The 18,331-nt window shown below is 36.6% G+C and overlaps 1 protein-coding gene across 2 annotated transcripts in view; it reads left to right on the forward strand.

Moving 5' to 3' along the window:
• Positions 1-17,141, forward strand: part of LOC110022995 (actin-related protein 2/3 complex subunit 1A-like) — a 41,140-nt gene extending 23,999 nt beyond the window's left edge. The window contains exons 9-15 of one of the 2 annotated variants that reach the window (XM_020722186.1): positions 6,747-6,828; positions 14,503-14,591; positions 14,971-15,056; positions 15,456-15,519; positions 16,373-16,476; positions 16,557-16,615; positions 16,916-17,141. In XM_020722186.1, coding sequence (XP_020577845.1) covers positions 6,747-6,828; positions 14,503-14,591; positions 14,971-15,056; positions 15,456-15,519; positions 16,373-16,476; positions 16,557-16,615; positions 16,916-16,974 — 543 coding nt within the window. In that variant the 3' untranslated portion in view covers positions 16,975-17,141. Of the gene's footprint in view, positions 1-6,746; positions 6,829-14,502; positions 14,592-14,970; positions 15,057-15,455; positions 15,520-16,345; positions 16,477-16,556; positions 16,616-16,915 lie in introns of those variants that run through there. The other variant, XM_020722194.1, reaches the window with a different exon arrangement.
• The last annotated feature ends 1,190 nt before the right edge of the window (positions 17,142-18,331 follow it).

The following is an 18,331-nucleotide window of genomic DNA, read 5'->3' on the forward strand; positions in this document are numbered from 1 at the left end:
TTCCGCGATCTTGTATGCATGAGTCCAACCAAGTAGGCGTCGTTTTCACTACTGGACCGAAGCAATCCAGGTTTTGTCACAATCGAGGAGTCTGCGGGTTCACTCATCGCTATCCTATTATTATATATTTGTATTCCTGATGTTTTAGGGTTAGTTTTTTTGTATGTTTTGTATCGAGACAGCTGCCGATATCTCTTCAAGGGTTGTATCCTAGGGTTCCAAGTGGTGCTTCAACTGTATCTTGGTTTCCACGTGGTGATTATCTTCCCTACCCCTTCCCGCATTCCTCTCGCTTAGCTACCACGCTTTCCTTCCCGCTGCAGCCGCACCGACAATAGTCCAGTTACTATTTTTTTCGCAGTTCCTCACCATACAACCATCCTTCTCGCTGTCACAACCCTTAGACAACCCCCCTTTGGCTGTCCCACAGTCCCACACATTCACTGCATCTATCGCCGTCATTCATGCTTGCCGTTGCCGTCCTGACACAGTCGTTTTGGTTGTTTTCTGATGTTTCAGACACCCGGCTAGCTGTTTCACCTCATTCCAGCTTGTTGACATTGCAACTTCTCCGCCTTGCTGCTTTCAACTGTCCAACCCCAAACAGTCAATTGCTGTTGTTTTGTTTGCCACCCCTTGCTGCTCTGCTCTTCCAGCCACCCATAAATAATCTTCTTATCCATAGCCTGAAACCCCTTCCCTACCTTGTCACTACCCTGCTAGGCCCTCTAACCTTCACCACCTTCACTCGGGATTTGCCCTAACGTAATTTTGCGTGTCATGTCTGCTATATTTAAGTGTGTTTGATTGTAATCTCTATTTACTTTTGAGCAATAACATTTATCTTTCCTAATATGGTTTTGGTTAACACTGATATCAATTAGTGCTTGAAATTTAGCTAATGTTGGTGAGCACGAATGACATAATCCGAAATTTATATTGACCCCATGAGTTTTAAATGCAGTCTTGTGTACATCCGTCGGCTACATCCGAATTTGATGGCTTGTTGACTTCAATTCAATCTTGGAGAATACCGCAGCCTTGAACAACTCATCGAATAGCTCATCGATCACTAAGCTGAAAATTTTGTTAGGTACTATTTCCTTATTCACTGTCCGATAATCCACACAGAAATGCTAACACCCATTCATCTTCACTAGCAAGTCTGAGCTAGTGAAGGGGCTCACGCTAGGCTGCATGATCCCGACCTTTAACATTTCTCAGATCAATCAGTTGATCTCGTTCTTTTGTACCTTGGGGTAGCGGTATTGGTACATATTGATTTGAGAAACCCTCGGTCTTAGGGTTATTATATGCTTTTGTTTCCTATCCACGTGACAACTTAAAAACTTTTGGAAATTGTTGGAGTTGTTGGATCAATGTTAAAATTTTTGTCAACTCTGTATTATGTCTCTTCCATGCGATAAATCGAACCATATACATCATCTTTTTCAAAGACTGACATCTTCAACTTTTTTATGCTTGAATCTCCTCAATTTTCTCGACTGAAGTTCATTTCACCCATAAAATGGGGATTGGGCTTCTTTCCTCGACCTATATTAATTTTCTCACCCATCCCTATAGGCTCCTTATTCGCCTTCTGCCCTGAAGGCTGCTCAGCGAAATAAACTAACTGCGGATGGATGCATCCCTTCACCAGGGTCCCACAAATCGTGGTTCTCTATTCTCGGCCAAAATTCTTCAAATCGATCTTCTCCGGCTCTTACTTGCACTTCATCATGTTCTGCTTGTCGTCGCTCGTTCCAAACCCCTCAAGATGCCGCACAATTCCCTCCACATGCTGCTGCTCAAATTTGCTCTCGACTCCTTCGCTTGATCCTGCCTACATTCTACCAGTCCAGTGGCCCGGATGTCGCATTATTCCTTTAAAGTGCTGCCGCTTGAGTCTTCTCCCCGTTTCTCTGCTTGATCCCACAGTTCTCGATCCTCTTAAGGTAGAGGCACTGTCCTAGTGCATCATGAATTCTTCTGATTGTTGATGCTCTTATCCACTCAAGCCACTATCACTTGATTGCGGCTGACGAGTGCAGCTGGTTTGCATGAAACTTCATAATCTTTTTTATCATTTCTTTCAAGGCCATGAATCTCACTTCCATGGATAAGAACCGTCCCTTCATGGATGAGAACCATCTCTCCATGTCCAAGAAACGCTCTTCTATTCCTTATCGAGTTTGGCTCAACTCTCCCTCTGATTTCCTTACAAGGCATCTGCTTTCTTGGTTGTCGTTACTCTCAAGAAGTTTTTCGACCACAAAGGTGGAACTCTTGTACGTCGCTATCTCATCATTGGTTTCCCAACTAACTCGAGTTGCGATTGTATCGTTAAACTTCGGTCACGAAGGTGATTGTATCGCGAGGCTTGACCACGAAGGCAACCTCGTCGATTTGGAATGTATCGCGATTTCGTCGTTAGCTTCCCAACTAGCTCGAATCACATGATTTGATTACAACGACAAATCTTGCTCACAGTGATCCTGCCATAGGCTTCCTAGCTTGCTTAAATCGCGATTGCATCTCGAGGTTTGGTCACAACGATAGATCTTGTAAGCCGCGATCTCGTTGGAGGCTTCCTAGCTCGCTCTAATCGCGACGGTATCACAAGGTTCGGTCTATGCTCTGATACCTTCATTGGCTTTCCAGTTCTCGAATCACCACTATATCGTGACATTTGGCAAGGAAGGCGCGTCACGATCTCATTATTGGCTTCCCAAATATCAACTGTTTTGATATCAATTTCACAGGAACTTTTGCAGAAATTAAGGCAAAATATTTTTTTTTCACCAACTTAAAACAACACAACCCAAATACGAAAAAAGATAAACTCCTACAATTTAGAGGTAAACAATTTCTCCTAGACATTAATCCTAAGATTTGAGACAACGATCTCATATATCTCATAACCTAACCCTAAACATATTAAGCCTTATTTATATCCCACAATAATAATTAACAAAAGGCTAAATTTTCCTTTTAGTCTTGCGCCTAACATAAGCTTTAAAACTTTTTTGACGGGCTTAGATTCGATTTAGTGGAGCATGAGGCGGACAATACTGTAGGCGCCGTATGTACACATACTTGACCTTTTGGCCATTTAAATTATTTAAAAAATTATCACCCAATACTTCATATTATTCATTTTCTCAATATCGTATGTCTAATAGCCTTTAGATGCAATTTTGAGCTCATTTTGGCTACCAATATTTTTTTGCAAGTGTTCTCTCCAATGTCGGCTGATATAATGCTAATTTTTCTGTTTCATTCATTCTCCCCCTTTTACGCGTGCTTTGGAGCAAATTATGAATGAGTTAAATATCAACGTTGTAGGAAAACTCTTTTTTTTATGTTGCCATGGTCTACCACTTATCATATGACGCCAAATTTTAAGATATCAGATAAAAATTTTAACACTTGGAAAGTATAACCAAAATTTGCATCTCTCAGAATTTAGACGAGTCAATTTTATAAAATTCTATACGTTGAATCGATCAAATTGATATGTAACACCATGCATGAATTTTAAACGAATGAGAAGATATAAAATTATGATGTCATAAATTTGATCACTCTTAATTAATCTTAATTATCCTCCGTAATTCTGCATCATCACTATAGCCGCCAACTCATTTGCACAAGCACAGTTGTGGAATGAAGACGGAATGAAGACAAAGGACTGGAATTCATTGTAAGATAGATACATTCCTCCATAGCCTTCGTATTTCTCTAGTACTCTTTTGATTCTTTGTCCTGTACGCTTCAGCGATCGGGGCATTCTATCAAGCATGAACGACAACAACCACACGATCCCCCAGGGAGCCGCAGACATCAATTCAAGGTTTCGAGGATAAGTCAAAAGGACGGAAACCTTCTTTCGAACTAATTAGAACCTTCCTTCCCTTCCCTACATTTTCCTTTTGACGTCTGCCACAAATTGGTACACTTAGTCATTTTCGGTTACTGTAGCGAGAGATGAATTTGTGTCATAGACAACAAATTTGGTTTGTAGGATTCCGTATGTGCTATCTGCAGGAAATCAATGAAGTAATGGGACGTAAGGAAGGTTGTGGGGGAGGAAGAGAGGATTGAAGTAATTTGTAGAGGGAATTCATGTAGAGCAACCCATTCGAGGTAAATATTGACGTGTATCTTTATGTGTGATTAAATTAAACCTGGTATAAAAATTTGTGAATATTGTAAGAGGTTTATGAATTTCAGATTGTTTAAACTAGGCGGCAAACTTCAAGCGAGTTTCAGGAAATTTGTCGTGGGGATGCTCCATCAATTTAAGTGAAATAATCGTGTGCTAACTTAAGAAAAATAACTCTGCAGGTTCTATGTGATTATGTTTGATATTATTGCATTTAGAATTTTCTGCATATTGTGGATGAATACCTGTATAAATTGTATGAATGTAAACTTGGTTTGTCCTTTACAATACCTATGATTTTATCATACTGTGAATCTTATGAATATGCTCATGAAATCATTGCTTGTAGATATTCGTTTGCTATGATTCATGCATATGACATGAAATTTCTATAATGAATGTTTGTTACCAAAATTATGAGTTAAGAAATGCACAAGTGATGCTATAGATAATCTATTACATGAATATTTACAAGTACGGATGATAGAGAATGATAAGATTCCCAAATTCTAGTATTTTGACAAAAACAAAACTTCGGGGATGTTGGGATCATATAGGGATGAAATGTATTGATAATAGAGGACTATTGATAACTGTTATTTTGGGTGATAATCTTTATCAATAGTTAATGTAATTTTCTGGCTGGGTGTTAACCCTTGACATTGAAAATATTTTAAACTTATACAATTACAAGTGACATTCTTATGATTAAATTGATGTTTTTTATGAATATGCTTAGGATTATACATGAATGGATGAAATACATGTTTTATACAACAGTCATAATTTCATACATTACATGCCTTTTATTTTTACATGTTTTTTGTGATTATAGCATAATGTGATATGTGTTCTGGAGATGTACACGAGTTACATATGAGCATCACTTCATTTTTTTGTTTATAAAATTTTATTTTAGCTTTAATTATTTCGCTGAGTTTGTTGTAGCTGTCTCTACGTTGTTGACTTTAGGAAGGGATAAGAAACACCGGAGTGAGTAGCATTATGTGACATTTACAGTTTTTGCATTTCATAGTTTGGGAGCTTGTATAGATTTTTGAGTACGTACTTTTATTATGTTTGATTTAATAGAATTGTTGACTGTAGGAAGGGGAGCACCCGGGCGAGCAGCCTTATTTGACATTTTCAACTTTTGTAATTCATTAGTTTGTGAGCTAGTACAAACTTTTGAATACGTACTTTTATTATGTTGGATTTAGTAGCTATGTGTGTATTTTGGTGATATGATTTTTCATGCTTTAGAATATATGTGAATGATGAACTGAAATGTATCATATACGTTTGCGGAGATTTAGTTAGGCTAGTTCATCATTCATTGGATTCTGATTTTGCAAGTCAGGAAGAGTATTTGTGATAGTTTAGTCTGACCAAATCATCCGTCTTTGTCGTACTGCAGTTGACTCTTAAAGAGGGGCTAGGTGGAGTGTGATATATTGACGATTTCTTAAAACTGAATAGAGACCTACGATCTATTGTACCTACTCTATTTTAATACTTCCTTGCCAAGCACTGTCCTAAAGAGTTTTTTTTTTTTTTTTTTTTTTTTTGTACCTATAAGAGATGATGTAGTGCACCATCATCCCAAGGAACTACATCTATGGATACCATCTGGTTTTTGCTTAATTTTCTAAAAAAGAGGTATCATTGTTGGCACGGGAGTGTCCCCGCTCATGGGAAAGCACCAACGGGACGGAGCTTTCCTTCCTGAGAGTTTCGCAGAGGCAAAATTCCTGTTCTTTTACTGTTACAGGTATTGTGGGGCATTATTTTTTTTTATTCTGAAATATATATATTCACGCTATGACATGAAAAAAACCTACGAGTCTCAAGGTTATTGCAATTTTGTTGAGGAAATGGAAGCCTCAGTATAAAGCTCGGGATTTGGCTATGAGGCTGTGGGGTGGAGCATCGGTCAGGTTGGCTCGGTTCTTGTCCAAATCATTAAAGTGAACCAACCCCCCCTTCTGTAATTTACTATCAGTAATTTAAATATATATTTGCGTCTAGAATTATGTATCTGCATTCTATCTAAAAACAAAATTTTTTGCTCTATAACCACAAGTCGACAATTTTTTTTAAGGCTGCGAGCTTTTATAAAGTAATACATCTGTAGTTGCCAAAAGTGAGAATATCACGGGGCTTTATTTTTGGCAAATAGCTATTGCTGGATTGGCGGTAATGATGCACTAGGATTTATCTGAAGGAAAAATTACCCTGGGGAATTTAGAAGCTAGGCTAAGGAAAATACACAGGTGATGCTTCTGCCACAGCATGAAGTGTTGGCTGGCATTAAAACTGAAACTCCGCAAGCGCAGTGATTTTTATGGTTCAAAATGTTAGAGAATGAGAAAAGGAAAGGGCTATCTTGGTGGTGGTATAGTGGTTGGATTTCTCCTGGGAGAATATAATGGCAGCGGCAAATCTTATGTTGTGCATGTTTGGCATATCATGCAGTTGAGCTGATTTTTCAGTGCTTGATTCTGTATGAGTTCCTTCTTTTGGAAATCTCATTAATTGTACTGTACTCATTTTTTTACATGATTTTCTCTCATTGAAACAGCAAATTGTGCAACTTGATCTCTCATCTAGTTGGTCATTTGGTGTGAAGTGGTCTCCAAGTGGCAACACCTTGGCTTATGCAGGTTAGCTTTGGTTCTGTTTTGCTCTTTTTTTCTTGAAACATAATTTACATAATAAATTGTTTTGATGTAGATTTTGTTCTACGCATAAGTACTGCTACTCTAAAGGGGGGAATCACGCTTCTTGTATCCATTATAGGGAAAGGGTGCAAGGATTTAGTATAAGTAGTGCTTACATATGCATTTATTAAATCATAAACATTTTTGATATATATTGATATAATGATGGACCAAAATACCGTGCCAATGTTATATTTCCAAAACATGGAAGATCAAGTCAGATTTATGATAGGAATACCAAGAACAATTCTCAATTTTACTGGGGCTTAGAATCAATTTGAAATTAAATCACATCACGGAATAACAGGATCACACAAAATTCGAGAAAACCAAAATAAAATCTAAATGGAAGTACGATCAAAGCAACCAGAAATGCACACGAGATTTAATATGGAAAAATCCGAGAACGGGAAAAAAATCACGGAGCCACACCACTAAGAAATTCCACTATGAAATTCAGAAAGTTTTTACAGAGAGCTCACATCAGTTTCCTCTCTATACACATGGAAACTTGTAGGACTCGCTCCACACTCTTCCTTCCGATCCGACGTGAGAAACGCCCGTCGAAATAGTAGAAGTCATCCTCTCCGACACTTCTCACACTGACCAGGATTTTTGTCTAAGAACACTTACTGAAATTTCAGGCACTGAAGAAATTCAATTCGCCGCTTCAATTTAGGACTTAAAACCCAAATAATCGTAATAACTGCACCGGGCACAAAAGCCCTCAGACTTGGGCACAAAAGCACCTGTCTCTCGGGAAAGAAGGAAGTCCCGCCCAACACCTTCGACACTTGAGCAACCATGCTGTCGTTCGAGCGTCGGTTTCACAACCAGCACCCCAAAGTTGGGCGCTTGGGCGCCCAAAGGTGGCTCAAAAGCGCTCCCCTCTCTATTGAGCGCCCAAAAAATGAGCTATTAGGTGCCCAAAGGGGGCGCAAAGACACCCCTTTCTCTGAGCGTGCGTTGATGCTTCAAATTTGGTTCCACACTTAACAATCTCTCACTTGGAGACTGATTGCACCTTCACCTCCATATGAATCACCTTCATAGTCACGTACTATCGCACATACTGGGGTGTGGCTCAGCCTCGAACTCAACCTTTAAGCAATTCAACTGAAGTCAAGTATAGCTTCAATTTCTTGATAGTCATCATCTTCGTCAACATATCCACAAGATTCTGAGCTGTGTATCTTCTCCAGAAATAACTGCCCATTTTCTAGAAGAGATCAAATGAAATGATACATCAATTGAATGTGTTTTATCCTGACATGAAAAACAACGTTCTTAGCAAGTTGAATCGCACTCATACTGTTAGTGTAGAGTTTTCTAATCCCCTGCTCCTTGCCCAATTCTGCCAAAAAACTCTGCAACCAAATCATCTTCTTGCTAGCCACAATGATAACAATATATTCGGCTTCTGTAGTTGAAAGTGCAACTATCTTCTGCAAGTTGGAAACCCAACTAACCGCTGCATTCACCAATGTAACTACATACCCCATTGTACCTCTCTTACTGTCCACATCTTCTGCCAGATTTGAATCTATAAATCTCTGTAGATTGATCCTGTTGTACTTCCATAACAAAGTGTCTCGTTAACTATTTTCCTCATGTACATGAGAGTCAATTTTACTGAATTCTAATGATGTCTGCTTAGATTGTCCATATACCTGCTGACTACTCCCTCTGCATATGTAATATCTGGTATGGTATAAATCATCGCATACATCAAACTTCCAACTGTTAAGGCATACAAAGTTCTTTGCATCTGTGCTTGCTCTGTTTCAGAGTTTGGCGATATCTCCTTAGATAGTTTGAAGTGACTACCTAAGAGAGTGCTAATTGATTTCGCCTCACTCATGTTGAACTTCTGTAAGATCTTCTCAATATACCCTGCCTGAGACAGTTTCAGTGTTTTTGCACTCCTGTCCATGTTGATTCTCATCCCGAAGGTCTTCATGGTTTGACCTAAATCCTTCATCTCAAACTCTCTTGATAACTATTTCTTTAAGTCCCCGATTTTCTCTATATCTTCCTTTGCAATCAACATGTCATTCACATATAAGAGAAGCAATATATAACAATTACCGAAGTGTTTGATGATGCAACAATGGTCTGTCCGGCACTTCCAGCACGCATTGTCTAACATGTACCTGCCAAATCTTTTGTACCACTGTCTCAGGTCTGCTTCAAGCCATAATTGCTTTTCTTCAATCTGTGGACCAAACATTCTTTGCCTGGAACCTTGTAACCTTGTGGTTGCACCATTTATAGCTCCTTCAGATCCCCATGTAAGAAATTCATTTTGACATTCATTTGCTACCAAACTCAGTACAATCCTGATAGTTGTTATCTTCACCATTGAGGAGAAGATATCTGTATAATCCACTCATTTCTTCTGCTGGAAACCCTTGACAATAAGCCTTTCCTTGTAGCGCTTGCTATCATCTAATTCCTCCTTCAACCTGTAGACCCACTTGCTGTCTAGTGCTCTTTTGCCATCGGGTAGAACCGTCACATTCCAAGTCTGAATTGACTCCAAATATTGCATTTCTTCATCCAATTCAAACTCCCACTCCCTTGAATCTTCAACTTGCGTGACATTCTCAAAGCACTCTGATTCACCGCTATCAGTTAGTAACAAATAGTGTAAATAAGCAAAATACCCATGTACGAGTTGTATCAATTTGGTGAATCTTCTGACTTCAATAACAGGTGACTAAGGAACTTCCAGTGCTCCTTCTAGTCGTGCACTACTTTTTTCTCCACCTTCCTGATCACTAGTGTCATCTATCTCAACATATCTGAATTCTTTAGAAGTAGCTGATGGGTTGTCCTTAGTTCTGACCGTGTATATCATTTTATTGAAAGTGACATCGATGCTTCTGATGAATTTCTTATTCTAGTAATCCTATAATTTGTACCCAAATTTATCTGAGTCATATCCAATGAATATGCATTTAACGGATTTTGAGTTAAGCTTGCTCTTGGAACCTGCATCAACATGCACATATGCAGAACACCCCAATCCTTTTAAATGAGATATATTTTCCTTTTTGTCACTTTAGACTTCTTCAGGTAAGTCTTCCTCCAAATGTACTGATGGACTACGGTTAATCAAATAAATTATAGTGTTTATTACTTCAGCTCAAAACTGTTTCGACAAGTCTGCATGCAGTCTCATGCTTCTAGCACACTCCGTGATTGTTTTGTTCATGCGCCCAACCACAATATTCTGTTGCAGTGTTCTTAGGATAGTGAACTCATGCTTGACCCTCTCTGTAGCACAGAAATTCCCGAATTTCTGATCATGGTACTCGCCCCATTATCGATTTGAGACACTTTAGCTTTAAACCCGTCTCATTTTTTACCATAAGTTTTCACATCTTAAAGGCTTCAAATACATCAGTTTTTTTGCCTTATGAAATAAACTCATACATTTCTTCTGTGATCATCAATGAACGTGACAAAATAACAAGAACCTCTAATGGACTGAATTGGAGCAGGACTCCATACATAAGTATGCTTTAACTTCAGTTTCTTTGATTTCACCACTGACCCGCTCTTAGGATAAAAAAAACTTTATTATGCTTACCATAAATACAATCTTGACAAAAATCCAACTCAACTGATTTCAAAACATGCAACTTGTTTTTAGAAAGTAGAGACTTTATATCTTTCTCGCTCATATGACTAAGCCTACGGTGTCACATACCCACGTTCACTCTGTTTCTAGCCACATCAATGAAATCAACTATTTCATTGATCTAATAAAGAATGTCTTCAATGTTAACTCGAGCCATCACTAATTCTCTCTGGTCACATTCCACAAATTACCTATGAAAGTTGTCACGACTCATTACTTCAATAAGCTTTCAGACTGTTACATTCGACAACCTGATATCAACATCATTCTTTCCTATAACGTTGTAGGTCTTGTTGTCTCCCAAATAAACCTTTTTTAGATTACTCTGAGCATAATTTTTAAATATCTCTTTATTAGGCAAAACATGAAAAAAGACATCCGACTCTACTATCCAAGATTAAGTGTTGAGTACGAATAACACTAGAGAGTCATTTTGGATTCACCTGTGGAGTCATTTGTAGAAAAACTTTTCCTGTCCTCCACGACCAACCTTCCTTGGAGCTTTGCAGTCTTCCTTAAAACGACTTTTCTTACCGCAGTTCAAGCATTCTCCTCTGTCATTTTCTTTGTTTGACCTGTACTTTCTTTTCATAGAATTGGATCTGTCTCTGCCTGTATTCCTGTCCAAATTCATTCTCTTGTTATCAGCATTCAACGCAGAACCTGAAGATTCACCATTCCCCGCTTTTCCACGAATTTCTTCATTTAGCACAGACCCATGATGGCATCGAAATTTAAATTCGAAGTCCCTCAAGAATTATTCACCGTTGTTACCAAATAATCCCAACTGTAGGACAAGAAAGATAATATCACCAATGTTCTGATCTCTTTACCAAACTTGATCCCCACAGAACTCAACCGACTCGTCATAGTGTTAAAAGTATTGAGATGCTCTGCCACTGAATTATTTTTCACCATCTTCATGTTAAATAACTTTTTCTTCAGAAGAATCTTATTGGAAGTAGATTTTTCGTACATCTTTGTTAGCCCACCATGAGATCTATTGTAGTTTTCTCTTTTACAATGTTGAATGCAACATGCAAGGAAAGTGACAACCTGATCAAACATAGTGTCATTCAATCTATCACTTCCATTTCCTCCATAGGCATAGACTCAAACTTCCTTGTAAGTCCATGTAGTGGCTAATATAACATTTTTTGATACAGTGAATCCTCCACCTGCATCTTCTAGAAAGCAAAGTTCGTCCCATAGAACTTCTTCATTTCGAGCCTAGCTTCTTCGGCCATTGCTCCCACTCGAATCGAATCTTTCTCTGATACCAGTTTGATAGGAATAACGAGAACAATTTCAACTTTACTAGGGCTTAAAATTAATTAGAAATTAAACCACACTACTGAATGATATAATCACACTAGATTTGAAAATACCAGAACAAAATCTAAATGGAAACACAATCCAAGCAACCAAAAATACAAACGAGAATTTATCGTGAAAAAATTCGAGAACGGAAAAAATCACAGAGCCACACTACCAAAAAATTTCATTATGAAATTCAGAATGTTTTTACAGAAATCTCTTCTCTACACACAAGGAAACTTACAGGACTCCCTATACTCTTCCGATTCGACGCCAAAAAAGCCCTTTGAAGTCGCAGAAGTCCTCTCGACACTTCTCACATTCACTGGGATTTCTCTCGAAGAACACTTAACTTGCAGGAACTTCATGCACTGAAAAGATTCAATTCGCTGCCTCAATTTGGGACTTAAACCCAAATAATTGTAATAACTGCACCGGGCGCACAAGTGCCCGGACACCTTGGGCGCTTGAACGCCCATGCTGGTGCTCGGGCGCCGACTTCACAACCAGTGCCCCAAAGTTGGGCACTTGGGCACCCAAAGGTGGCACAAAAGTGCTCCCCTCTCTATTAGGCTCCCAATGGGGGCGCAAAGGCACTCCCTTCTGTGTATTCGCCCATATGTGGGCTAATAAGCGTTGGTTGTTTGGTCTTCTTGAGTGTGTGTTGGTGCTTCAAATCAGGCTCCATACCTAATAATTTACTTATTTATGTTAACATTCTTGTTAAAAATCACGAACCTTTAGATTATCTATTTTAGCTAGAAAAAATCGGGTATTCTGAGCATGTCGCATTACATAACTGGAAAAAAGATCCATTGATTCAGATTTTATGCTTATGCTTTGTTGGGGGTATTCAAATATGATACTACTTCATTGTTCTAGATTCGGTTTCCTTCCTATTTCAGAAGAATAACTTGGTGGTCGCTCCTTGAATAAACGAAGTTATAAGTCTAGTAAAGTAAATTTCCAGTCTTGTGAAATCTCTCAAGCTTTTCTTGAATATTTCTTGGCTTTGCCTGCATTTTCTCCTACAAATTAGATGAGTGTAGGCCAATAATAGTTTATACTTCAATGAAGCTTGCTATGGAATATAGAAATATGCTAAAGCTATTTGATGTTCACGGATAGATATAATCCAAATGAACCTCAAAACAAACTGGGGATCGAAGAGAATTCATTTTTGTCCAAGCGGGACCCTTGGTCTTCCCTTGTATCTCTCAGTTTTCTTTTGTTCAACTTCGTAAACCTCTTGGTTGTGATAGGATTCCACATTGATCTTTAAACAAATACATCCATCACAAGCTTTTTTTGCTTGCATGCTTATCTTATCCTTATCTTCTTCTTTTGCAATTTTTATGTGGGATGAGAGAATGCAAGAGGAGAATTGGCAAAGGAGTCGGAGAACTCTTCCAAGGATGCTAGCATGTAACAAAGAAAGAGGGCTTAATGTTTTCAGTCAAAGAGGAGGAACAACATTTGACAGATCAGTTAGAAAAAAAATCATTGTAATCTCGCTTATTACAAGAGAAATAAAATGTTTGGGAAATTTACATGTGTAGCACACAATTCTTATATAGTTACATATCCCAAACCTAAACTTTCATATTTGCGTACATAGCACTTTGGTGCTTGGATTTCACTTTTTAAAAAGTGGTTATAGTGCTGTTTTTGATGTTATATTAAAGATTTGAGTGCTACTGTGTACATATGAAGCTTAGATATGGGATATGTAAATACATAAGAATTGTGCTCTATGTATGTAAATGCCCCTAAAAGTCTTACTTCATTAGATAGGGGATTACTAGTTCTATTTGCTTTAGAGCAGTGGCTTGCTCCTTCTAGAGGAGTTTAGGGAGAGTGATTTCAATTAGATGAAGTGACTCCCTCATTAAAGATGCATAAATATACATCAATTAGAAGTGAACGTGTTTCTCCTCACATTAAAGCATGCTTGGATTTAACTCATGAAGGAGTGGGAATATTAAATGTCGAAGCTTGCATATATATGATGACACCTAATTCATACGCAGCTACTTGTAATTCTCCGTGTCATAATATTCAATATGACCTTAACTAGTGCTGATTCTTTTGTTGCAAAAAAAAAAGGAAGGGATAGTATGCATTATCGATATTATATAGTTATTTAATCTATATTAGTATTTTAAATTATTTATTTTGCTGATTTAGTGATCCTATTTTGTAAAATGTAAAGGATACTCTAAAAACTAGCGTAAATCATTAATATGCCAAACATTGTCACTGATTTGATGCTTACTAGATTCTTTTTTCTTTGGATTATTTAGCTAGATGGTTCTATGCTAGTTTCTATCAAACCTTTTAGAGTCCTGGATGACTTTCATAGCTTTGACATTGTTTTAGTGTCTTCTAATTTCATATGGTAAAAGTCCTGGACGTTTTTTAATTTGGTCAAAAGCCTATGTATAGTTTCAAGTAACAAAATTGGGCTTGCACAAAACCAGACCAATCTGTTCTGTTTGACATCATAAGTACGATTAAATAGTTATATCTGTTGTTCAGATACTAGATACTACCATATTTTTTTATAGTGAATATATATATATATGCATATCAATTTTTATGTCTATTATTTTGACTATTTGGAACTAAATGACTTGCATGCAAATGTTTTTTAGGTCACAACTCAACGGTATATTTTGTAGAAGATATTCACAACTCACCTTTGGCACAGAATGTGGCATACCGTAACCTACCTCTGCGTGATGTGGGTCAACATTCCTTCTTTGCCTCCTCTAGATCCCAATGTTCTTTTATTTTTATGAGGCATTTACATGCATAGAATATAATTCTTGTGTATTTACATATCTAACACTTCAACTTTCATATTTATGCATATAGCACTCAAATCTTTAATATCACATTAAAAAAATAGCACCACTAGCACTATTTTAAAGTCAAATATACCTTTTCATGCATAGGTTTAAAACAAGAAGCATTATGTATGTAAGTGTGAAAGTTTAGGTGTGAGATATGTAAATACATACGTACTGTGTCTTATTTATGTAAATTTCCCTATTTTTATATAACAATGTTACTTTGAGTTCAATATCCATGTTTGCACTAACCTCATTTTACTGGCCCAGATTCTTTTTGTTTCGGAGAGAATGGTGGTCGGTGTAGGTTTTGACTGCAACCCGATGGTTTTTACCAAGGATGCTACAGGGCTCTGGTACAGAGTCTAATTTCAAGATGTTACTTTTTTAATTTTTCTCCATAGAGAATACTCTGTTTGATTTTATGATTAAAATTGAACAAGAGATCAATTACCTTGAATGTTTTAAACTTACTAAAATTTTTCTTATTCTAGATGAGATTGTCATTGTCTGAATTTTCTTTTCTCCACAAAAAGAAAAGATAAAACTTAAAAAATCCAAAGCCCTATTGACGCTAATCTGTATCATGTCTGTTTGTTTTGGGAGGTGGTTCATGGCTCTGAGTTAATACCTTCTATACACTTGTTGTTAGAGGGCGTTCTCTAATTTTGTGGTTTAGTTGGCATTATATGCTATTTTATAATTTAGAAATAATTTGAAGGTTATTTGGCTAAACCATTATTGTTAACTGACAGGAGCTTTGCTAAATTCTTGGAAGAGAGGAAGTCAGCACAATCAAATTCAAAATATGGCTCACAAGTATGTATAATTTGCGGTTTTCCTTAGTATGACTGTTCAAATGTGTGCAGATTTGGTAATCCGGTGCTGTAGATCGGTGCTTCTAGTTACCAGTGTTGAGTCCCATTGGTGTCATTATAATCATGTTTTGTTAGCCATTTTTTTGGTGTTTGCTCTTTTTTGGCGTTTTGCTAATTATTAAGGGCAAAACTGTTATATAGCATGTTCAACATATTTGTCATTATTTAAATTTTAGTATGGTTAGAATGTCCATAAATTTCTGACTACTGTAACAAATACTCAGCATTTGCCTTTTATTCAATCTAGATATGCTTGCTTTGTTTTCAGCAAGTTTCTGATGTATTTATCCAGAAAATTGTAGGTGGTAAAATTGAAAATATTTCATTCAAATATGGTATCACATATGTTGATGGTATTGCTAGTTTAGGTACCTGTTCAAAATTTTGTCATTTCCTTGAGTGATTTCTTTTCAAGTTGCTCTTTTCATGATTTTTTTTTTTGGTGGATGAATTTACATGCATACAACTCAATTCTTATGTATTTACATATCTAACTCTGAAATTTTAGTTCTTACATTTATATCACACAAATCTTTCATATCACATTAAAAATAACACTATTTTAACTTTTAAAAATTGAAATACATCTTTTCATACATAGGTAAGATGACATATGTAAAAATTGAAGTTTAGGTATTGGATATGTAAATACATAAGAATTGAGTGGTAACTTTTGTTTTTCTTGGCTCTGGCGTCTTCAGTTCTTGCATCAACATCCTGAATATCATCATTGTCTTTAAGTTGTCAGGCTTTTGATATCTCTGCAGAATTAATCATATTAAGATTCTCATCAGTTCTCTGAAGCATTTGGAAAGCTGTATGGGCAATCCAAACATGGAGTCAATGATGGCGTCGATTCTTTAAGGCCTCGTGGTATAGCTCATGAGAATACCATAACGTAGGTTCTTCGACTCAGCATTTATACACAAATATTGCTGCAAATTTATGATTTTGCTTCAAATTTATGCTTTGTCTCAGTTGCATCGTGCCTTTACGGAAAGAAGGGGAAAAAATTGTGAGGCGTTTCAGCAGCTCTGGTAAGTTGAACGTTGTTGATTCGACTTGTCTTTTGTTGGATTGTAACTTGCGTTATATCTTATTGGAAGATTTACATACATACCAGATAATTCCTGTGTATTTACATATCTAACACCTAAACTTTTATTTTTTTACATCAATACCGCAAAGGTGTATTTTCACTTCGTTAAAGTTGGTGGTATTTTTGATGTGATTAGAAATGTAAAAATCAAAGTTTTGCTGTTAGATGTGTAAATTCATAAGTTTTTTGTGGTATGTATGTAAAAGCCGCTATCTTATATGCCATGCTTCTTCAACAGGATTGGATGGTAAAATTGTGATCTGGGAGTTGGATGACAACGCAGAGATTCCAGAGTAATACAGAGTTTGTTCTCATTAGCAGTAGTCTATGTTTTAAATGCAGCCATGGAATGGCTTTCTGGTGATCAGAATAGCTCTTATTGTGATATGGATGAAACAATACCTCTATTTTTATACGCTTATACTTGTGAATTTTTCTATTATTTTGAGAATTGATTTTTTTTTTTTTTTTGAGAAGTATTTTGATAGCAAATTCTTTTTATCATCCATTTTGAATTTATTTTTTATTCTTATGGTCCTTGCTTCACATGATTTTGTTGAAACTTCAAGAAATGTAAATCTGCCGCAAATGAACTCCCAAGTGTAAACTCTCACTTGAGTGAAAGTATTAGTTCCGATAAATTGGACGTGCTCTTAAAAGTGTAGATCCCATGTCGACGAAGTCACTGTGTGATGCGATTGATGCCGTCGTCCGCACATCCAAGCGACGAATCTTCTCACTCTACGGGGGCCGTTTGGGTTCTTTTTTATTTTTCTTTCAATTTGTATTTATTCAAACATGTTTGGTAGAGTTATTTTAAAAACACTAAAAATATTGTTAGGTGTTAATATTAAGTTTATTTATTTTAAAAAATAAAGAAAAAAATAGAATAATTAAATCAACTAAACATATTTACAATACAAAAAAAAATTAAATAAATTAAACAAATGTGATGCTAAATAGGCCTTTCTTAGTTTGGCATTTGTCATTGTATTTTATTATGTTGTATTTGAAGGCTTTTGCCTTTCTAACTTGCAGAATTATTTTTGGCATTAGCATGAGTTCTTTTCTTTGTTACATGTTGCTTTGACTCACAAATTCGATCTGATTGTTTCTTTTTGTAAATCAAACTTTATATTTGATTATCTATATGATGCAACAACCCAAATTCAATTATTAGCAGTGTACCAAATGAGCAGAAACAATATCACTAGTATTCGGAAAAAAATTTGTGTGCAATAGTCGAACGCAGCGCTGCGTACGATATTGAGGTTATACCGAGGTACAAGGGGGTTATATTCGCGATATAATCTCTTGTAACTTTCTGTAACCTACCTGTAACTTATTAATAAATTTTTAATATATAATAACAAAAGCGTAAAACTTATTTTAGGTTACAGGTAGGTTACAGAAGGTTACAGGGAAGTTACGAGGGGTTATACCCTGGATATAATCACCTTGTACTCTCGATATAACCTCAATATCGTACGCAGCGCGTCTATCGCACGCAAAATTTTTCTCTAGTATTCCTTTCTAATATGAAAGGCATCTTTTCACATTAATTTTCTATTCTACTGTGACATTAAAATTTTATACAAGTAAATATTAAAATTTATGTACTATATATGATATTATGTAATAATTTATCATATTT

This window comes from Phalaenopsis equestris, unplaced genomic scaffold (genome assembly GCF_001263595.1).
Source record: "Phalaenopsis equestris unplaced genomic scaffold, ASM126359v1 Scaffold000002, whole genome shotgun sequence".
Classification (NCBI taxonomy): Eukaryota; Viridiplantae; Streptophyta; class Magnoliopsida; order Asparagales; family Orchidaceae; genus Phalaenopsis; species Phalaenopsis equestris.